Source organism: Protobothrops mucrosquamatus, unplaced genomic scaffold (assembly GCF_001527695.2).
Source record: "Protobothrops mucrosquamatus isolate PMUCROS unplaced genomic scaffold, P.Mucros_1.0 scaffold13, whole genome shotgun sequence".
Taxonomy (NCBI): domain Eukaryota; kingdom Metazoa; phylum Chordata; class Lepidosauria; order Squamata; family Viperidae; genus Protobothrops; species Protobothrops mucrosquamatus.
Window position 1 is genome coordinate 587,090 of NW_015386400.1, and position 24,475 is coordinate 611,564.

Genomic DNA, 24,475 nt, shown 5'->3' on the forward strand with positions numbered 1-24,475 from the left:
GGTTAGGAGATCCGGGATTGTCCGGATCTCGGGGGGTAGCTCGTTCCAGAGGGTGGGGGCACCCACAGAGAAGGCCCTCCCCCTGGGGGTCGCCAGCCGACATTGCTTGGCCGACGGCACCCTGAGGAGGCCCGCTCTGTGGGAGCGTACCGGTCTGTGGGAGGGAATCTGTGGCAGAAGGCGGTCTCGGAGATATCCAATGACCTTCTTCTCCAATAAGCTAATGTAATATATGCCCTCAATACAGAATTTCTGTACTCTCTGGCAATCAACAGGGAATAATGGTCAGTGACACTAACATGTGAGTGCAGAGAGGAATACAAGAATTGACAAAGAGAACCGAAGCTATCTCTGTGTTCCAGTTAGCCCGTCTAGCCTTACAAATGGAAGTGCCAAGCAATACTTCTAATAATGGGGCAGAATAATTACAGAAAAAAATAGCGAACGAATAAAATTAGAAATGAGTTGGCAATATGTTCATAAACCTAGAATTTAAAAAGTATCCATATGCCAAATTCAAACTAGATTAAGCTTATTTTAGACTTGTTTCTTTCAAATTGTATTCACTAAAATTAGCATTCATGGTGACAATAAAAATCCAAAGTAAACATTAGATAAATGCTGGCACATACATACTTACTTGCAAGAACATTGCACAGAACTTACATAGATTGTTGCTTCTGAGAAACTGGTTTTTTTTTTTAATCAGGCTCTCAGTCTGCCGAACTGAATATATGTATCTTTTCAGAACCAAAGGGTAAGATAGCTCATATCAAGTGTCAAACCATGGAAAGAAAAAGCCACAGGTTTAAAGTCAGTAATGTACCCTGTCACCTCCCTTGCTACATAAAACAAGGCTACTGATATCATTGAAATGAATGCACATTGAGCATTTTATAGTACAGCAATATTCAGTCATGACCGGAAGAGCTATTTTGCAAAGCTTGAGAAAAAGAAAAATGGATTTGGACAGAATAAAAAACAGTGCTTACGGGAGAAAACATCCTTGTCAAGAAAGAGAAAATAAAACATGGTGGAGCCAAATAAGGTTGGGTGTAGGGAAATATTGGAGATAAGCAATACAATTTGATTAATAATTATCTAGAAACTGGCCCCCTTAATTTTCAGGGAGATTTAGCAAAACATTTAGGACTAAGAGGAGGAATGAAACATGGTTATTTGCTAATTGGGCAGGGTTTCTTAATTACAGCTTTATGTCAGTCCCCAGGTGATTCAGTGGAGAAAGTGGGTTAGATGTGCTGTTTTCTAAAAACATGCATTTTACATTTCTACTTTAGTTCAGAAAGCTATTTGTGCCCAGCTCAAAAAGCAGAATTTGATTTTGCAACCTCCAGTGCTCTGTGAAATTTCCTCAGCACATTAGTTTGAAAAAAGATTGTTTATCTAACAGCCAGCTCTGCAAACCCAGCAAGGAATCTGAAAGTCAAGCTGTGTTCTTGCTTGCTCACCATCATTAATAATCAAGAGTTTGCCGGCCAAATGCCTCTACCACTTAAAATTTTGCCATCCTTCTGCTTTCTGTAAGGCTGCACAGTTGTAGGTCGAGGCAGAACTGGGAGGTAAAGTGGGCTGCCGAGATGGCAGGGCAGATGGAATTTTGTTTGCAATTCTGTTTCTCAGACTCGTGCCAAAAAATAGACAAGTTGTTAATTTTTTGGAACTGCCTCCAAAGGCTCAGAAACCAACCGGTCCCAACTGGAGGTAATGGGAAACTGCCCTGTCTCTGAAACCTTTCAGAGAAAACCTTGGAGCAAAAGACTTTAAATACTTTTAAAGGGCATTTTAAAATGATACCGATGTTAGTGGATAGATATCAAAATCACGTACGACAAGTAACCAGAATGAAAAGCAAGGTAACCTGGATCATGAGCAAATATTTGGAGCATTTGATTTGTAAGCCAATGGCTAACAAGTTGCATGCTAAAGAGGTCTGCCCAAATTGATAGATGCGTATTATTCAGAAGTCATGGTCTTCTACTTCATTAGTAGATCAGGTCTGTGAATTCAATAACAATAACAATAATAGAGTTAGAAGGGACCTTGGAGATCTTCTAGTCCAACCCTTTTCTCAGGCAGGAAACCCTATACCATTTCAGACAAATGGTTGTCCAGTCTCTTCTTAAAAACTTCCAGTGTTGGAGCATTCACAACTTCTAGAGGCAAGTTGTTCCACTAATTGATTGTTATAACTGTCAGGAGATTTTTCCTAGGTTGCTTCTCTCCTTGATTAGTTTCCATCCGTTGCTTCTTGTCCTGCCTTCAGGTGCTTTGGAGAATAGCTTAACTCCTTTTTTGTGCCAACCCCTGAGATATTGGAACACTGCTATCATGTCACCCCTAGTCCTTCTCTTCATTAGATTAGACATTCCCAATTCCAGCAACCTATATGTTTTATGTGTTTTAGCCTCCAGTCTCCTAATCATCTTTGTTGCTCTTCTCTGTCTCAACATCTTTTTTACATTGTGGTGACCAAAACCGGATGTAGTTGTTGGTTGTCTTGTTGAGTTCGACCATCCTGAATATAATCTGTTGCCCTCAAGTTCCATTTTTGTAGTCCCAAGGAACCCCTTCAACTGCATTACCATCTCATTAAAAAAACTAAAGACCCTCCAAATCCATAAAAGCAATAAGAACTCCTCAATTCACCCATGTGTATCACATGAATTTTATATCATCACTCACCTATCAAAGGCCTAATTTCTCCCAATCCTGTAATTGCCTTACTCACTGGGAAATTATCATATATATTAAGCCCAAAAACTTCCTAAGATTTAAATCAAATCCAGATATGCGGTGTATCCACAAACATGACCATATCTGCAATATAACTGAATGCAATATACTGTTAATGTTCAAATGGGATGGGTTGTTTTTTAAAACATTCATAACTACATTGTTTGAGAGCAAGACACAGTGGACAGTTCTCATCCCTTCAGTTCACGGTTATAAGACCTTTCCTATGTGAAAAATTGGTCCATACATTTTCTTCTTTTTCCATCCTCTTCCATTCTCTCTTTTTCCTTTTTTGGATTATATATGTGTGTTTAGTGGATTGCAGAAGCAAAGTAACTCCTCCCTCCCTCTGCCCCTTACCCTGCCACCAGCAAGGAAGCCTTGTTTGAACAGTACCTAAGAAATCTACCTCCTCTTCATCGGCCTCACAACTGAACCTTTGTCACTTTGGTAGGAAATTGTAGGCATTATTCCTCTCACACATATACATAGATCCTGCCTACAGTACCTTTCAGTATGTCCCTTTTTTGTTGACAAAATTACTACGGTATTACTACACTACATTACTACATTTTCAACTTCAACAACTTGTGGGCTTCAATTCCCAGAATTTCTCAGCTAGCATTGAATGGGGAATTCTGGGAGTTGCAGTCCACATTTCTTAAAGTTGCTGAGGTTGAGAATCATTGTAAAAGATCCATTTTAACAAATCTGTAAGCCAAATTCTTGCAGAGGTCTTTTAGAAATTAGGCCAAAGGGTGCATAAAATTACACTGAATGCTGCAGGCTGACCCAGCTATTCTTAGATTTATTTCCTAATTTGGGAGACTAGAATTTGCTGCCTACCTATGAAGAACTCCTTGAAATATAAAGCAGTTCAGAAATTATTTAACTGGCTTATTAAACTCTATGATATTTTGATCAAAATTAAAAAAATAAAGAGCAACTAAGTTGATCAAAGGCCTGGAGACTAAAACACATGAACAGCTTTAGGACTTAGGTTTGGCTAGACTAAAGAAAAGAAGAACTAGGGGTGACATAAGGGCTGCCTCAGTATTTGAGGGGCTCCAAAGCACCAGAGGGCAAGACAAGAAACAATGGTTGGAAAATAATTAAAGAGAGAAGCAACCTGGAAGGAGAAACTTCTGAACAGTGAGGACAATTGGAACAGCTTGCCTTCAGAAATCATGAGCACTCCATTACTGGACCAGACATGTCAAACACAATGTCCATGGGCCGGATCCAGCCCACTATGTGGTTGCATCTGGCTTGCCAACCTGCTCTGGAAACAGTGAAGGACCTGCCCGTGGCACCTTGGCATTGATCTACAACCTGGTGCCAGCCATCAAAGCCAGAATGTGCTTAGCCTTAGATCCATGGGGCAGCCCTGGAACCAGCAATGGGCTCCCCATTCTGCCCGCTGGGTGGTGGCAAGAGATGGTGAGCAGGCGGAGTCTTGCCCCGCAGGCTGACTTCGCCCAGGATGCCGGTGCTGGCCGTCTCCTGTGTGCACTCCCAGGGGGTGGAGCAGAGACTGCCCCATGGATCTAAGGCTGAGTGCGTTCTGGCTTTAATCGATGCAACCAGGTTGTAGATCAACATCACTCCCCCTCCAACCAGCACCTCCACGCCCCCCTCGCTGACCTAGCCTTGCAACCACAAGGCTTTCATTTCACTGGGACCGGCCCCACCTGCTTGGGTTAGTGTGGAGTGTGGAGGAAGGAAAGAGATGAGAATGGGAAGGAAGGGAGGGAGGGAGAGAGGACCGGAGGGTGGGAGGGTGGGAGGGGAAGGAGTGAGAGAGGGAGGGAGGGAGGGAGGAGAGGCAACTTGATTGGAGATGCCCTAGTTCTTGGGCATCAAAGGAGTTGGACTAGAAGACTTTCAGTCCCTTCCAGCTCTATTCTATTCTAAACAAACGTAAAACGTTTTTCTGAGTCAACTGAATCTCTCTAAAAAATAAGTGAATATGTAAGAACTGATCTGTAAGGCATGGTCTCCCCAGATGGAAAAAATAATTTACACAAGGATTTTTCACTTAGCTAGAGATGGTTGAAAAAGTTTCCTTCCAATCTCTCTAAAATTTGCAAATATTCTCATTTCCCACATCATTTTTTAAAAAAAAAACACCTTGTGTGCAGTTTTGCATACATTCCATTGTAGTATATATATTTATTCTAAACTTATTTTAAAAGATGCATTTGGTATATTATAAAATTTAATTCTAATATAATAAACAAATATTAAACTAAAGAATATTAGGCTTTGAAGCAGATGACTAAAAATAAAAAGGAGGCATTCACTGATGATGACTGAATCTATTGGGATCTATTTTCACAGCTGAACTGAATCTTATCAGCTTGAGAAGCAGCACTTAAAATTTGTCTTGCCAGTTTATATCACAATAGTTCACTCAACTGGAAGAGTTCCTGCAATATAAAGTTTTACATTATAATCTATCCATATTATATGTGATCAAAGGTATATTAATGCTCATGAAAGGAGCTATGCTAGCTGGTTTTTAAACTATAATTTCACTTTGATGTATATTTTGAGCTGCATCTATGTAATTGTGAAGTTATCTCTTATAAATATCTGCTGATCTTTTTAACTTTAAGAAAAGTAAAAAGTAGTGCAGTAGTCCACTTAAAAATGTGAGTCAAGCCAACTTCTAAGCATTTTGAACTACAACTTCAAGTGATGAGTTACCTATGTACATAAGTTGTGAGCAATCAAATCAGATGATGCCCAAATAAAGTTTTTTTAAACATAAACAATTTACAAAGATAGCTGGTGCTCTTCAAGTCTGTAGTACTCATGTATAGTTGTCAAATGATTCAGGCTCAGCTAAACAATTTAAATGAAAAACTTTGACAGATATTGTAAAATTAAAATTGGGCATACATTCATGAATAAAGTAAGGGGAAGCTAACGAATCATGTCAAGTAATGCTATCAAGCAACTACTGATGAAAAAATTATTGTACATTATGAATAACGGTATGGAAAGAATATTATTATTATTATTATTATTATTATTATTATTATTATTATTATTATTATTATTATTATTATTATTATTATTATTATTATTATTATTATTATTATTAATAAACTAATAGCCTAGTTAGATAATTTAGTTTATGGATGTTAGGGCAGTACTTATTTCAGAGTTGATGTAGAAGAGGTACTTTGAGCATAGGACCTATTTAAAGTAATTAAACCAGTTTTCTATTTTCTGAGTGAGACTCCCCAAAAGATAAATTTATTTGAATGAGCATATCCAACAGCTACTGTACATCTTTAATGTGACTGTTTAAAGCAGCTGTATTTTTTTTAGGATTACATGGAAACCTGAATAAATGGAGCTGCTTTAAAGAAGCTGCTGTCTATTCCAAAGTAATTATTTCAATTCTTTTTCCAAACATGTATAGCCCTAGTGGACATAAATCATCTTACAGCTTTTCTTCCCCCTCTAGACAGTAGCATAGATTGCTTCACTAACATTAAAATGTGAAAAAAGTTCTCACTCCCTGCTGCCTTTCTTCTCCTTTTAAATAACTTCTGGACTTGTGGCCCCAAAATGTAGCATGCACAACGAGGGAAACTTGGCTAATGATTTCTGATCTCCAAGAGATATGTGATTTTTATTTTTTTTTACAAATATCTCTGTAATTGTAGCCCATCAAATGCAAGGGTAGAACCTGCTCACCAAGGCAAAACCTTTTGTTTTTCTACTCCTTGAATGTATACTCTTTCCTCTTCCATATCTGATACTTTTAGGGAAGGATGCTGAGAGTCATTTTTCCAGGAGTGAGATGGCTGAGGATTTGTACACCTGCTTGCCCTGCAGGGAAGGATGTTCTGATTGTACAGATGATACTCCCTGCTATGCACAGGAGGACCACTATTTACGGCTTGCTATCATCTCCTTCCAAACTCTCTGTATGCTGTTGGACTTCATAAGCATGCTGGTGGTCTACCGTTTTCGCAGGGCAAAGGTAAATGTGAGGACCGCTTCCATTTTTTAAATCATCCTTCTCATTTTGTTTGTCATAAATAGCTTCATCAGGGAATTCTCTGTGATTGTTCCAACAGTCTTAATAAGTAAGACTTGTTTATTATTCATGCAATAAGTAAGACTGAATCAAGTTGGCTACAGAGAAAGTTCTGTTAGACAGATGAAACATAGATCTGGTTGAAGTTATTTTAATACTTCAGATCTCCGTGCTGTAGAACTGTGGACCATTTATGCCTGCACTGATCCCTGATTGTTCACACAGACGCAGCAGTAGGGAGTAAAGGAATTTTAGCCCATACTGTGATGGCTGAGCTCTAGTACAGAGTGTAGAGAGAACTTTCCTCAGAGAAAGTATCACATTCTCGCCAGGAAGAGGCAAGGCTGAGCTCAAAATGTAGCTTCTCTGGCTGAACATCCAGTTCCTCTGTGCAGTTTTTATTCTATGTTGAATTACATGGGGTTTTTCCACACAGAATTTAGGTATTATTTTGAATTCCCCAACTCTTATCTCCAGCAGGAGTGCTTTTGAAAAATCTTGTTGGGATATTCCACTTTCACACTACAGTTAGCACTTGCTTAACTATTACAATTGGGACCTGCAGCTCCATCCTTATGTGACATGTTCCTTAAGCAAGACATTATGAGACTGTGATGGACTTATGACCTCACTTCCACTGTGGTAGTTAAACAAGACATCACATGACCATGAGCTGTGATTTTATTGTCAGCTTCTTTATTAACTGTTTGTCAAAAGCCATCTGTAAAGCACGTAAATGGTGATCACATGACTGCGGAATGCTGCACATTAATGTGATAGCCGCACAATACTCAGTAATTTCCCTCATTGTTTAACAATATCAACAACAAAAAATCCTCTCCTTAAAATAGTGCAATGGTATTTTAATAATGCCTGTAAAAATAAAAACATAAAGTTACTTTTCATAAAGCCACTTTTCAGCACCATTTGTAACTTTCAGCCATCATTTGTAACTTCAATTGATTGTTAAATGGGGCAGTTGTTGAATGAGGACCAGTTGTTTGATGGCAAACCATGTTACCAAACCCTGCTAACAGCAATCATTTTATAGCTGGGGGTAAGAAAATGAAAGTATTGATTTCATTCATATTATTAGTAGTTTGTCCCACTGCACGGAGAAAGGAAGAATTTAGAATTATATCAGGACACACTGTAGGTACAAACTGTAGAGAGGAATAAGTCAGGATTCAGATACTGGAAATCTGATCAAAAGGCAAATAAGAACCAAATAGAAAGGCAGTATTCAGAGCAGTGTCAGAGCCAAAAATCAACCTTGTTGTTAGGGCTGTGGTATCCCCTGAAACTGGGAAAGCATCCCTTATATTTTTTCCAAGTTAACACATAGATACGTAGCTGACTTGGCAGATCTCAAAAAACTAAGAAGGACAGATCTGATTAGAACTTGGATGTGAGACTATCAGAAGATCCCAGGATTATAGACAATTTTGGAAGTTTAAAATACATCCCAGAAACCAGCGGCAAGCCACTTATATATTGTTGTCATGGAAATGTCCAAATCCAGCCACCACTCCCTCAGTAGCCAAATTTTGTGCTGCTGCAGTGATAACAAGGCAAAACTGATTAAAGAAGTAAAAACTTATTTTTGACAATATCTCGTTTAGTTATTTTAAAATAATTTTTAGAGGACATATATAGCTTTATTCTATTAAATTTATTACTGTTACATAAATAAACTTATTATCATTGTAATAGAGTGTTCAGAGTATACAATATTTGATTTACTCTACAGTTGTTAATATGTAATTATATTCATTTCTCTCTGTTGATCCTGATTGCATTTTGTTATCTTTTATTCCTCTTGTTATTTTATGTTGCTGGTCATTGACCAAATAAATAAATAAATGGAAATGTCCTTGCAATCATTAGGAAGAGGCTTTATCTTTACACATGCATAAATGTTTATAAGACATACAGTACGTTCTCACATAATACTGTTCCACAAGCCTCACTCCAAATAACAATTTGTTGGTGTCTAGTGTGTGTGTGTGTGTGTGTGTGTGTGTGTGTTGTATGATAGCACCAGACTGAATGAACTGGCCTTTAAAATAATTTTCCAGTTTACTCATATACAACCAGCAAAATCAAATGCACATAAAATACTTGAATCCAACTGCTAAAATTAATAGCTACAATCACCTCTTACTATAAATAGACAGTCATTTCTATTTAGCCCTCCGAAGCAATAATTGCACAATCAACTGAATCTATCAGATTCTGTACTGGATGACTTCCTGTCAATTTCCTCAATTAAGCGCCTGGCAGGAAACCTTATGGCTGGCTTGAATAATTTTGCTGCCTCCTTCTCTGCTTCCATCCCCTTTATGGCAGATCTTTGTATTTGACAAGATGCTGAAACATGTACTTACTACAATTGTGATGTGTTGCAGAACTGGTTGCTGGCATAATTCCATTCCCCCAAAATGCATCTGTTTAATACCCTGATGATACCTTATCAAGAAAGGTCTATTCTAACTCCCCACAAGCTTTTATGTGTAAGATGTGCTGGGAGCTCTCTGGACCAAGCAAGTTCCTCTGCAGGCTTAGACATTTTAGAGATGAACCTAAACTTCTGCAGATGTTTCTAACAAAAGAAATGTGGAGTATATTTTGAAATATGTCTTGGGGAAAGGATATAATGAAGCATGCTTTTTCCCATGGGATGAAAAACTGACTTAGTTTAGATATTTGTGGGGTATTGAATATGATTATAAATTTCTTTCACATTTTTTAACTATAATTCCCTAATGAGCTAAAATAAAACAAGAATGGGTAAAGCAATGAAAGTGAAACCAAAGTATATGCAGCAATAAATACAAATCCTGAAAGTGAAAAATGAAGTGTCTAAGATGAAAAAAGGGAAAAGATCTTTATGTGGGCCTTAATAAGCTTGTGCTAGAATAGCAGTTCTCAAAAATGTAGCCTGGGAACCCCTGGTAGTCTCCAGGATATTTTTGGGGCTCCATGGAGTAAAATATCTTAAAATTTCTCAGTTTTAATTTCTAATAAATATTGATAGCTATGGCCCACATAAACCAAAGCTCTTGTAATAATATAACAGGGTCCTGAGATCAAAATGTTTGAAAAGCATTGCACAAGAAAAAGACTCTACAGTTTTTAGCTCATGACTTTCATTAAAGGCATTCAGAAAAGAAGTTTCATTATGATTTTTCTGTCTGGGTAAATAAATTTCCTACCATAGGAAATATTTCACAAAATCCTGTAAATGCTTTCTAGCAGTTTGCTTGAATTCATTTATTTATCCATGGATTGATTGGCTGTTCTTAGAGCTCACTTTAATGCTTTTCCAGGGCATTTCCTGAGGGCAAATAGGTTGTTCTATGCGAGAAAGTGTGGGATTTATTCCAATTATTGAATAAGGTCAAGGTAGCCTTTCTTAATTTTTTTTTCTAGACCACTCAGGCAATATTATTATATTCAGTAAAAGATTCTTATGTTACAATTTTAGTTGCAAAATTTTGTTTTGTATATACAAGGAAGTAGCAGATTTTTATAGGACTGATTTGAATTAGTTATGTGAATTTTAGAGTTACGATTTTAGAAACGTTGATTGATTGATTTCATTATTGATTTCATTATTATCATCACCATATTCAAATCAAATCAACATCTTTATTGACCAGCATAATATTACACAATCAACCCAACAATTTGATTAGAATAAAACAGCCAACATCAGGAACACTGGGCTTGAATAAAAGTTCAGTGAGATAAAACAAGACCTGATATTTACTTCCACTAAAACGATAACTCTTAGGACTAAAATAATCATTGTTATTAGTATTAATATTATAGCTCTGTAATTCTCATTAAATCTATACTTCTGGCTATAATCTAGTGGTTAGACCTAAGACACATAAGTAGAGAAGAAAGTCTTAGATCTACGATTCCTATAATTATGAAGCCAGAGGAACAATTACCTCTTATCTAATTTTATTAGCAGGATAAAGTAACTTGGCAAGGTCCAAAGAATTAAACTCTGATCTGGTAAGAGTGGGGTGTAAAATAAATTAGTACAACCTGAATTCGTTATCAAATAAGGGAAAATGAAACAGACTTTAATGTCCTTAAAAAACCATCAATAAAACAATATATGGACAGTACTGTACTGTTTACAGATTGATAGTATCACATGGACATAATTGAAGGATTCATGGATATCCTCATAGTCATTTATGCTTTCTATTAATTTTATTTTGATTTTGTGTTGTGCTTTAAAGTGAAAATAAAAGTATCTCTTTCTCTAATGTGACAGGGGATATTCAACCAAATATTGAGAGCCAGTTTGGTCTCCTGGCTAAAGGACTAAACTAGAAAGCAGGAATAGTCCTGCCTTAGCCAGCTGGGTGACTCTCTCTCAGTCCAACCCACCTCATAGGGTTGTTGTGGGAAAAATAAGGGGAGGAAGATGTGATGGATTTGTTTGCTGCCTTGAGTTATTTGTAAAAATAATAAAGGCAAGAAAAATAATAAAATAAAATATCCCAGTGCCAAGACAATGATGGTTTTAAAGATTGCAAATCAGTAGCTAGAATGATTCCTGGTGGCCTCTAGAGGTAAGAAAATATTATGCCTTTATTCGTCTGTCCCAATTAACAGTTTTGCTGCTTATCTGCTGACCAAGAGCAATTTCCAGAATTATTTTCAACTGCAACCACAAATATTAAACTTTGAAGTTCACCCAGCTAGGAGACAACTTGTGAATAATTGTAACAGGTCTATCTCAATCAAAAGGTAGTGATGGATTTATAATGTTTAACTATAAAATATGCTGCAAACCACCAAGGTCTCTCTGGAAACATTTGATCCATGATGACCTTCCATGGAGTAATGGATTTAAGTTAAAAGATGGCAACTTTAGACTGAATGTTAGCAGAACCAATTGTCCAAATGAATAGTAATTTTCCCTTCAGTGGAAATGTTGAAGAAGAAGCTAGACAACCATCTGTTATGAATACTTTCATTGGGATTCCTATACTGGGCAAGCACTGGGATTCAATGACCTAAGGACACTTCTGTGATTCCAAGAGTTTCCAACTCTTATATGGAATTCATTTTACTTATAAACTTTAACTGGAATCATTTTTGCCATTTAAATCATTCATCTTAAGTTATTAATAACTAATATATTTAATGTCAGGGCCCACTTCAAACTCTCATCCTAAGAAAGCAGAAGCAGTTTCTTCCAAAAGGAACTTTTATTAGGAGAAGCTGATAGCAGGCATAATAGACAGGATCTGTGTTTCCCGCTCAGATCAATAGGTTAAAAGTGTCCCAAGCAAACCACACCCCAAGGTTCATATGGCCAGTTCAAATGAGCCAATCCCAAGGTGTTAAGTCCGTTGTGGGAAAGAGCAGATAACGCCAGGCTCTCTCAGGGTTGCAGTGATGTTTTGTCGGTTCTTCACACCTTCCCTTCCGAAATGAAACCAGTTGCCGGAGGCACATTCCTTTCTTCTCCCCCCCCCCCTTTCTAGCTGACATCAAGGGGAAAGTTCACAGAGGAAGTATGCAGAAATGCAAAGTGTTACAGTGTAGTGATAGAGGAAAACAGAGCAATAACCTGCAGTGCTTTTCCCCCCTTCCCTCCAGGAGCATGGCAGAACCCAGAAATATAGAGAGAGTAGAGTTTGAGTTAAAGATAGAAAAGAGTCCCCTTAGAATATGGGTTCTGACATCTAACTTATTTAATGGGTCTATTGCAGATACGTAAAATTTGAATCAAACTGTTGAATAGAACTGAATGACAAAAGCATTTAGATAATTATGTGCAGCCCTAATGTCATTTTGTTCAAGGTTTGACATAGAGATTTGGATTAAGTGTTTGTTCCTTATGAAATAACTCTGCCTTTGCTACAGTCATATTCCAGCTTGTTTGGATATTAACCTTGGTTATTGACGCTTTTGTTGAAAACAGTGTGAAACATTTCTATTTAATTACTTGTCAGTTGGTACAAAATGTTCTCGATCATATTTTTGCTATTTAGATTAGATCATAAGTATACCTTCTGAACATTATCTTGAATCAGTTGGCAATATGTATTAATCTTTACAATGTAATTCTGCAGTCACAGAACTATTCTATTATCTGAAGAGAGGAAATACAAAAGGAAAGCAACTCACATATAGTTCAGTTCATGATTATAGAATTCATGGCTATCAAGATGTATTACTGAATTACATTTCACAGCAGTCAACATATAGAAATTAGAGGCTATAGTGCTGGACCATAACATTCTCACCCCTGCTTTCCTGGTGTTTCAATAGCCAGCTGAAGATGGTTCAGATTTATATTAGAAATGGGACATGGTCTAAAACATCAGATGGCAGCCACAATGGAGCAATTAAAGGTCCAAATCAGGTGTTTTTTTTAGTGTGTCATTCATACAAACATATTAAAAGGTAGAACTTCAGTCACACCATTAAAGTTGCCATCTTACTGCAGATCTATATGCTAGAATAGAATGTCAAATTCTGCAGAACTTCTTACCAGATCTACCTTGTGAAAACTTTACCAGTGACAATGCTTTGGAATCAGGAGTTATCACCAGGGGCCCAAGGAACTTCCCACTTTATGTAAGGGGTTAAATCAAATATGTGACCAGGACTGGCTATTATATCTTGCTAGTGCTAGCACCATTCAGAGAATGAGGCCAATGAGTCTTCTCCAGACTTCAGAGGTCTTATTTTGGATCAATCTTCCTTTCGAAGTTAAGTAAGTGGTAAGAGAACAAATGTCCCATATAGTAACCGATCTTTAAAATTAACTTCACAGTGAGATGCCTAAAACTAAATCAAATGTCCTTCTTTGTTAGTCTTTTTATTTGACTGAGCTTTTAATGCATGTCAACTAGGAGGATATTCTTTAAAAAAAATGTGAACATTTTTATTGCTACTTTTATTATTGTATTTTACTCTTCTCCTTGCTTTATTTTCATTGTTATTTATAGTTTTGTCCTTTCTTTTATTTATTGTTATTCTCTAAACTGTTTTGAAAGCTTGTTAGCTCAAGCACAACTTATACCATTTCAGTAAATAAAATAAACCAAACCTAGCACTGTCTGCAAAAATTTATATTGTGATTCCACATCTTTAGTGCAAAATTAGCCTATGGCAATCAGATTGCAACTTCTCCTTTTCTGTTACAGCCCATCTTCCTTTACCTTTTGTGCTGCTTTTCTGACTCAAAATTAGCTTCTTATGTTTACTAAAAAGCAGCCTAAGTTATGCATAAAGAAGGATTGTCTAGCTTCATGTAATATTGAAGCATTGATTTTATAGATTTTGGCCTTGTCTACTATGTGACCTGGCTACTCGTTTAGGTTTGCTCACTAAACCCTGATTAAACAAATCCTGTGGCTTAGAGTAATATTTGTGAACTCTTTTTCTATATGCAGGATTAGAGAAAAAGTAAGGGTTTCTGAATCTTTCCTGCCACTTTAGATCTTCCTCTATAAATTTCTTTTACCAAGCTATTTCTAGAATTCAAGGTCAAACTTAAAAGAAAATCTTTCAGCTGAAAATGGAGACATTAATTTTTTTATTTATTTTTAAGATTTATAAGGATTCCCAACTCATCTGTGACTCCGGGCAGCAGTACTGCTGCTCCTCATTTTTATACAAAAACAAGCTCAAATTCTTCCTTTTGATTTTGTTTAGGCATTTCTATAATTTGAACCAGGCTTTTACCAAAAGATAAACAACAAAATATTGGTCAGTATTATCATAGACTGACAGCTAATCATTGTTTTTCATGAGCTTCCATTGTTATTCCTGCTCTTTGAGAAAATAGTCTTATAAAAGAATAAGTATTGAAATCCATAGAGTTTACTTCAAAGTGAATTAACATTGCTAATCTGAAGAAATGATTTTGTTTTATTCTGGGGTAGGACTGGGGTAGGTATGAGAAGCTGAAATGCTGTGAGTTCTCACTTAATACAGACCTGATGATGGATATTAAATGTGCCAAGGCAGTTAAAAAAAACTGCATGTCAAGGATTTGGAAACCCAATTCAAACTGGCTGCTTTATCCATCCATCTGTTCTTGGGAAGTCATTCACCAATTTTCAAGCTGGCTAGATATCTAAGCCAAATGACAGTTCCCAAATTCAGAAAGTCCTAACTCTGGCGATGACCTTGAGGAGAAAGTAAAGAGCATCCCATTTAAAACTTTCTCCCTTGGATGAACAAGTCCTGAAATACTCATCCACAATTCTTTTATAATGCTCCTATTAGAGAAATGCTTGGTTTCAGTTAATAATGCTCCATCTCCTCAGGTTTACATGCCACCCAGACGTATTTTATTTACATTGACTTTATCTGATCAGTATGATCTTATTTCTCTTCATGTCATTAAGTTTTTGTTTTACTATTTGTAAAACACATCACACCCTGAGCATACCAGTTTATCATTATTGGGTTTTACCATGGTTTTTATTTGCTGTGTCACCCTTCATTTTCTTTCTGCTTCTGAGCTGATAAGTATTTGACTTGTTTTCTTTAAAGTTAATACTGTCTGTTTATTCTTGAGTGTACCAATTTTCATAGACTTTAAGAAAAGAATAGGTTTAGAAGTTTCTTCTAAGAAGAACTTCAGAGAAATTCTCACAGGCAGACATAGGGGTAATACATTTATTCAATTACAACCAGTCAATTATCTCTCCAGCTATCCTGAGCCTGTCTGGCTATAGCATTTCAGTTTAAATCCAAAAGATTCTTGGAAGGAAGTCCTTGTAACGTCTCAGTAGTTACTGAGCACTAGGCAGAATCCTTTGTTGAGAAATATTCAATGAAGAATCTCCTCTTTTTCCTTGAAGAGATTCAAAGAATTCAGCCATCCAATTTTTCTGCCCACAAATTTGGTACATTATTTGCAAAGATCCTGCAAAGCAGAGACATCTTCAGAAAAGCGAAATCCAGAATGGCAGTACTGATCATTTTGTTCTGTCTGCCAACTTGAATTTTTTGACAACCCACTCCCCACCCAAGGAAGCCTTTGCTGCAAAAGTAATAAAGGCAAATTATACCTGGAAACCAGATCTATATAAATTAGATTTTTATTGCTTTCTCTTCCTTGTTATCTGATGTCTGAAAAGCAGAAACTAATACAACAATAGTGTTATCTACTGACATTTAGAATGTGTTTGTGTAAGCTATTTGAGGAAGTCCAGGTGAGAAAACAGACTCCTGTACTCTAGTTAGAACTATACTTTATTTACAGCTCAAGTAAGAGAATTTTGAAAGCCTAAGTTTTTTCTTCCCTCCCTCCTTTTTATATATAACGCAGTGTTCCTCAACCTGGCTGGGGAGTTCTGGGAGTTAAAAGTCCAGGCATATTAAATTTAGCAGGATTGAGTAACACTGTTCTAATGAATTAGAAAGGCATGATTATTGTCCTTTTTCTTACACTTTCACTTTGTCCCAAGCTTAAAATAAGCTTTTCCTCATCTATTCCCTTGCTTCTCCAGTGTCATCTCCTTGGGCTTCTCCAATTTAAAATCAATATCCCCAGCGCTGATTTTTCCATAACAATACATACATTTGAACCATTAAACGTATTTATGCCAATCTATTCCTAACTGCATTATTATATGTATAGTGCATGTACAGTCCTTAATGGTTTTCTTCTAGCATATGTGTAGCCATTTGTTAAGACAGTATGGAAATATTTTGACAATTCTGACAAGCTTCATTGCACTGATGAAGCTGCTTGGTTTGTCAGCCTTTGGGAAATGGCAATGCCCAAAGACAGCTGCGGCATTTCAACAAAGATATATTTAATGATTCTCCTGGGTGGAAGAAATGCAGATTTCTTCCTAGCACAAGAAGCTGTTAAGCAGTCCCAGCAGAAATAACTGGCTTACAACATGAGTGCAATAACCCTTTGGGAATAACCATTCTGTTTCTATTTCTCCTCCATCACCATTGCTTTCTACACTGAATTAGCCAATGCTGATTGCCCTGATGATGTAGGATAAGGCAGCAGCGCAAGAGAAACCATAGAAATAGTTTCTTATGTTGACAATTCAGCACTCCGTATCTCAAAATGCCAGTATCTGTGAATTGCAAATTAGTCAACTCTGTAAGCCAAAATGGTGGAAAGAATTAAAGGATATGCCAGAGAGGGAATTGTACATCCTAAAGCAACCTTTCCATTTAGTTTATTCATGATAATTTTTTCAATAAAGCAAGGTAATCACTTATTGAAAACGGATCTACATTTATAGTTGCAGTACTTGCATTATGGCAGCACCCTCTGAATGCATATGTCATTGTTCAAATTTCTGCAGTGAAAAAAATGGATCTTTGCTCCTAAATGGCTCTAAAACGCAGCATGCACTGCTATCAAATAGCCCCTCAGTTATAAGTGTCTAAACTCTGGGCATGCAGTAACTATTATTAATCACACAAATGTTATTTGGGTTAATAATTTTTCTGGATTGACAGAATCTTCACTCATGCGGCTGCTGTATTTTGGAAAGGGGATGTTTCCCTGCAATGTATATTACATATAGTAATATCATCAGCATTAATATTTATTGTCTAGTCAACTTTTGTACAAGAACTTTCACTTATATTGACTATGTTAATGCAGTGCTAGGCTGCATTAACAGAGGGATAGAATCAAGATCACGTGAAGTGTTAATACCACTTTACAATGCCTTGGTAAGGCCACATTTGGAATATTTCATCCAGTTTTGGTCACCGCGATGTAAAAAAGATGTTGAGACTTTAGAAAGAGTACAGAGAAGAGCAACAAAGATGATTAGGGGACTGGAGGCTAAAACATATAAGGAACGGTTGCTGGAATTGGGTATGTCTAGTTTAATGAAGAGAAGGACGAGGGGGGACATGATAGCAGTCTTCCAATATCTCAGGGGCTGCCACAAAGAAGAGGGAGTCAAGCTATTTTCCAAGGCGCCTGAAGGCAGGACAAGAAGCAACGGGTGGAAACTAACCAAGGAGAGAAGCAACCTAGAACTAAGGACAGTTAGAACAATTAACCAGTGGAACAACCTGCTTCCAGAAGCGGTGAATGCTCCAACACTGGAGGTTTTTAAGAAGAAACTGGACAGCCATTTGTCCAAAATGGTATAGGGTTTCCTGCCTGAGCAGGGGGTTGGACTAGATGACCTCCAAGGTCCCTTCCAACTTTATTATTATTATTATTATTATTATTATTATTATTATTATTATTATTATTATTATTATTATTATTATTATTATTATGGTCCAACAAAAATGATATTCTAATATGTAATAGAGTTTGCCTAACTTTGTTCTAAAATGATTCATAGTCCAATGGACTTTATTTCTCTGTTTGCTTATTTGATTTCTATTTTTTGTTTTTTCAACAGTCAGTGTGGCTTAGAGTGATTTAAAATGCAAAACATGGACAAAACAACATTGCAGGATCCAATCTGGGTCGAAGAAGTTTTGTTTTCTGAGCAGCTGCTAGAGAGAAGTTCCCTGAGGATGAAGGCTCCAGCAGGAGTCCAAAAGCTTGGAAGAGAAAACTTCTGGTCCTGGTGACCGACCCAGATTGGATCCTGCAACATTATCCTGGGACACATATATTTGCCTTCATTCAGCAAAACAACATTGGTAAATCAAGATTGGGGTTAAAATTAATCAGGAAAATCCTGGCAGAAAGTATGTGCTTTAACATCTTCTTAAATATTGAAAGGCCAAAAGTACTTCTTGAATGTGCATTCAGTAGTCTGGAAGCCACGCAGGAGAAGATCCTTATGGAAGATGGGCACCTCTTGGCATCAGGAGATCTTCAGAAGGGCTTTTTCTGAGGAAAAACCTGAGGAACTTCATAGTGGGAGCAATTCTTTAGATTGTCAGGCCAGGAGCCATTAAATGTTTGAAAGGCAATATCAAACCCAGAAAGCACTTGGAGGCTAGTTTAGATATTTTAGTACCAACACCATTTCTGAACCTTCCATTATTCAACTAGGTAGCCATTGCATTTTTCATCAACTGTAGCTTCCAGGCACTTTTTAAACGTAGCCCTATGTACCATTCATTAGGTGAGTCAAAGGAAGTTGTAACTAAGGCATAGATAATTGCAGGGCCATATTAAGACCAACTGATGCCCTAAGTACAGCCCAGAAAGGGTGCCCCTTGGCGGAAGTGAATTTCTAACATCATGAGATGGGAACAAATGTGATATTTGTTGATACCATCAAACCTTTTAAACTTTAGTCATTCATCATTTTTTTACAATGCAGATCCAAGCTGAATAAATCAAGGAAGGACAATTACAAAAAATCAAGTCAAGTCAAGTACGGTAGTGAAAGAGTTAAGGGGAAATAGGTAGGGGGAAAATTATGTGGTGTCCCTCTTCCCTTGATGCCCTCAGCATATGCTTATGTTGCTTAATGGTTAATACAGGACTGTATAATTATTGCTGGAAATAGTAGTGTAACACACCAATGTAATTGTGCAGATATACTCCTTCCTATGGCTGTTTTTTGCCAATATAGTGGCAGGTGGAGATTAAGAATCACTCCAAACTACAAACATGATCCTCATGGAAAAATATGCTCCCATGTAGAGCAGGACTCGGCCTAATTCCAGGGGCCAATTTTTCCTTACCAACAGCACCTCCACATTGTCTGGATTACTTTCACCCTTTTTTCTCCTCCCTCAACCATCTCATTACTGAAATTGCACAATATTCAGGAATACTGATTGCTTCCTTACACTTACAAGCTAAGGAGCAGAAGAGCAGAGTGTCACCAGCATCTGGATAACTCTCCTTTCCAAAGTTCCAGATGGCCTCTCTCAGTAGTTTGATGTTAATGTCCAATTGTATTTACTGTCTGATAGTTAATGTGTTATTTATATGATTAGTATAGTGGGATGTTGAAACAATAGAAAGGTAATCAAGTTGCTTTAAAAGCCCTGCTTAAACTCAGCAAGTTCTGTCATGTCAATTAAGAATCCTTAATTGTCCCAAATGTTAATGAGATAATTAATGTGTTGTGTGTAGGATTAAAATAATCAGAAGATATACAAGTTGGCATGGAAAATGAAACTCAAGCATATATGCAGTGCAAATTTCAGGAATACTTCTAAAGTATACTGAATGTAGCATTATAGTTCCTAATCAGAAGAGTGGGATATGTCCTGGAAAAACAACATTTCTTCTAGTATAATGATGTTAATTACAGAAATTCAAGCAATAGGGAATGCATAATCCATATTGACTTTGAATGGTTTGGGGAGAAATTGTTACTTCTGCATCATTTCAAATTGTAGATGTGATGTCTAACTGAGTAGACTCTGAGCATTAATTAGGAAAACTACTTAAAATGGAATCCATCAGTTTATGCTGGATTTTATTGCCAAGATATTAATATAGTTATTGCTACAAGCATAAACAAATTAAAGAGAAAATAAGTCCCAGAGTGAGGAACTTAGTTATAAGCAAGCATAGTGCCTCTGAAAGTAGTTTACATCTCAATACTCACTGTCTCGATTAATTGAAATGTAAATTGGATTGCATGATAGGTGCCAAAAATTATAAACTATAATGAATATGTAGAGCGGTCTATCAGTATAATATCTGGATTATAGACATTTGGATTTATCTAATTTAAATATAGAAAGTAAAGCTTTAAATTCTTGTGTGTGCTTTCTTTGTTCTAGAGCATCCGGGCATCAGGACTTATTCTGCTGGAGACTATCCTATTTGGATCACTGCTTCTTTATTTTCCGGTGAGTTGTGTTATTATTTCATTTATTTGTTTAAAATATTTATAGCACCACACAAGAGAGCGTTATGGCAAGTGACAATCTGTTGGAAAACAACAATAACAACAACAACAACAACAGTTAAAGCAATATAAACTGAATTTATTTTCATAGCATTTTATTTCTTCCTCTTTTATATTCTATTCTTAAAATGTAAAAGACAGGACATTAAGGTATACCTCTAACTCACTACTTATCCTTCCAATATTTCACAGATGAAAATTTTAAACATTTTTATTCACTTATCTTCTCACTCCCCCCAATAATGCTGTCTGGGTATTTCTCCTTCATATGGAATATTGAAAGCTTCTGTATTTTCTCTGTCTTTCTAACCCCACTACTCAGCACAATAATTCCTTCTGGAATAACTGATTTTGTACTGGTTCTGAAGAACAGAGTCCTATTACTAAATGAGACAATGGCAAATATTTTTTAAACAAAAAAAATATTATTAGGGATAAGGCAAATCCTTGCAATACAGAGAAGTTGGCACATCTGGGAATGCCATTCAGCATCTCAAAAAGCATCTATCTACCCTGTACCACCATGATCATTTGATTAAAAACTTCATTTGAAATTGATATAAACAGTATGGATATGATGCCCCAAAATATGATGATAACTTTGAAATAGTTCTCTAGAATGATTGTGTAAACATTTCATTGGAGTCCTGAATTCAGATGGCCTGATAGTTAGAACACAGTAGTTCTGTTTAGAAATTGTTGAAAATATTCATAGCTCGGATTGTAGGGGTCTGTTCTCTGAGCTTGCTCTTTAGCTCTTGGACATTTCATTAACAAACTAGGTAATATCTTCAGTGGGTTTTGGGGTGAAGTGTCTTATTTGTTTGTCCTGGATGGTTGGTTGGTCTTGTGACTGGTTGAATCACAAGACTGATTCTGATCTTGTGACTTTGTGACTTCTGATTGGTTGCTATGAGGTGCAGATTTCAACTGATGAGGGGCTGGTTGGGTCTGTCATTGGTTGGTGATTCGGATGGTCCGTTTCCTTATTGGTTCGTATGCTGGTTCTAAATCAATGTAACGCAGTGACAAGACCAACAGACCAGCCAGGCCAAGTGAACAAGACACTTCACCTGAATACCCCACTGAAGATGTTACCTAGTTTAGAAATGAAACATCCGGGGGCTAGAAAGAAAAAAAATCTTGGAAATCTTATGGGATTTCTGTTCTTGTGCAGGAACCCATGAGGTTTTGAATGATGATTGGGGCATTTTTAGGCATTGATTAAAATCCATAATGGATCCCTGGCATATTTATCTGCAAATGGGGCAAGAAACCCATCATAACAGCATGATACAAATTTCATACCTTTTTTCTTGTAACATCTTGATGCAAGCACAAAGAGGTCAAGTGTGCAACAACACTTGCTTTGGAATTTTGGTTTCAGCAGAGTTAGGCATGGATGACTATGGTTCTTGGAGCCTTAAAATATTAATAATTTTCCAAGTGTGGATACATTTCTTTGAGAAAAACTAGAAACATTTAGGGTAAAATAAAGTTTTCTCACAATAGAAATGAAATTTTCTTCTCTTTGGACTTTCTCTGTACCATCTTCTTCTCCAGCATTGGGAATTTTGATGTTTCTGTTATCATTTACGATTAACCACTAATTAATATGTTTGTTAATAATGCTCTAGAATGTTTGTTTGTTTGTTTGTTTGTTTGTTTATTAAATTTATTTGCCATTCATCTTGTTTCAAAGTGATTCTGGATGACTTACAACATAAAAAACATAAAACCATGAGATAAATATTTTTAAAATGATAAAAATGGAATTACAATTAAGATAAAACTACAGTTAAAAGATGGGGAGGAAGGAGCTGGATGCACAGTGGGGGTGGGATTGTTTCTTAATTCATCAACTATCTCCAGTGTGATGCTCCCCCATTGGGGCCCCAAGCCATCTGGCAGAAGCAGGTCAAATTGAATATTTACACAAATAATGGTTAAAATTCACCACATGTATAACTTAGTATAACAGTAAATTATGCTTAATCAAAAATAAAAATCCAAGTTTTCAATCTTATCTTGATTATTCCAAATAAGGAAATACAGAAAATGGATACTCTATAAAGATGTCAACTCGCTGCGCAACAGCTATGAAAAAAGCAATTTCATGCTAGAGATCATTAGGAAGGTATTGAAAAGAAAATGGCCAATATTGTAATACCCTTATTCAGTTCTGTGGTGCGTCTCCATCTGGAGCACTGAATGTAATTCTGGTTGCCACATTTGAAAAAAACTCTAGCAGACCTAAAACAAGGACAAAAGAGAGAAATCTACATTACCCTGGGCCTTGAACATCTTTGTTACTGGAAAAATAAAATCATGTATGGTACATAGAAAATGGATAAAATTCTCTCTCTTCCCCCCCCCCTCTCTCTCCCTTTCTCTGCTCCCTCCCTCCCTCCTTCCCTGTTTCTCCAACATTAACCTAATTGGAAGCGAATTTAGGGCATCCAAAAGTATTTGTTCATAAAACTCATAGAATTCATTCTACACAGTGTTGGTGGCCATTATCTTACAGGGCTTCAAAAAAGGACAGGATATATTCATGGAAAACAGATCCGTCAATTGTGGCCTGAAGACTCAAAGTTATCTTCAGGTTGGGAGTAGTGTTTCCATTCCAGGAAAATAATTGTGTGTCAGGAATATGTCACCACCACCTGCCTGTAAATACTCCAGAAGCATCTAATTGGCCACTGTGAGAAACAAAAGGTTGATCTAAGAAGGCTCTTGATATGATTCATATTTTCATGCTTTTAAATGAGAGAGTAAGAGCCTCATTAGATTTTAGGTTCTTTCCAGCCACGGTAAATCCTACTTTATTTATACTCAAGGAATATCAAGGAAATGTGTGTAAGCTGAAATTTTCTATGGCTCTCCCTACCTTTATTATAAAACAAGAAAACTGTCTGCATTTCTTCTTTCCGAAATTAAGCAGCATGTATAGTGAGCTGATTTACAGGGGGGGGGAAAGGTTATTTTTATTGTATGTGGGTACACTGTGAAAGAATGCAGGAAAGAAGGGTAGTTGTTTTGGCTGGAACACCTATTTTTAAAGAACAGATGGTTTTTCTGGAACATGTAAATGAAAGATGTCACTAAACACCTTAGCTTATTTCTGGCATCATATGGTTCTGAGCAGCATATAAACAAGATGACAAACAAGGGAAACTGCTGCTAGATTGCAGAGGCTGGAGAAGAAACTCATAGACAGTTCGTGGCATATCAAAACTCTGAGAAAAAAATATGCGTGGAGATGTGCAGCTTCTGTTAGTTTGAGGGCTGCTTTCCAAAAGTAGGCCAAGTTAGGAGTCATTTGGGGAGACGTTTTCTAGTGTTTTCTGTAGGAGGCCACAGAAAAGATGCTGGTAGCCAACCTTTGGCCTCAGGTCATACTTTCTGCTATTTGTTGATGCTTTTTCTCAGTGTATATCAAAGGGAAGATTATAAGTAGGAATTTGGGCTCTGACATTACAGAACTACAATATCTTTCTTGAAATAATCTCGTAGCATCAATATTGTTGTTATTGTTTTTTACCTCATGCCAGTTGGTGTGGGAGGTGGGTTCCAATTTCACTGTACCGTAATTTCACTGTACTCTTTAAAAGCAAAAGGGATGCGGGTTTTTTGAACCAGCTCCATATTACTAAGGGTAACGTCTTGTAGGGGGACTGATGGCAGGGGGATGTTTTTAATTTCCAGTCCATTTTTCTGCCTTCCAAAGATTTCAGGGAAACCTCTGTATTTCAAAGAACTCATCTTTTCAAGCTCTTTTCTGTTGAACTATAAACCTCTATAGGCAGCAATCTGGGGTTAAAATTGTCTTGCTAAG

The 24,475-nt window shown here is 36.8% G+C and overlaps 1 protein-coding gene across 1 annotated transcript in view; it reads left to right on the top strand.

Annotated features, from left to right (window-relative positions):
* Nucleotides 1-24,475, top strand: part of GPR158 (G protein-coupled receptor 158) — a 131,292-nt gene that overhangs the window by 77,797 nt on the left and 29,020 nt on the right. Inside the window, exons 4-5 of the mRNA XM_015810670.1 lie at nucleotides 6,537-6,754; nucleotides 20,510-20,578. Of these exons, the coding sequence (XP_015666156.1) occupies nucleotides 6,537-6,754; nucleotides 20,510-20,578 (287 nt within the window). The remainder of the gene's footprint in view (nucleotides 1-6,536; nucleotides 6,755-20,509; nucleotides 20,579-24,475) is intronic.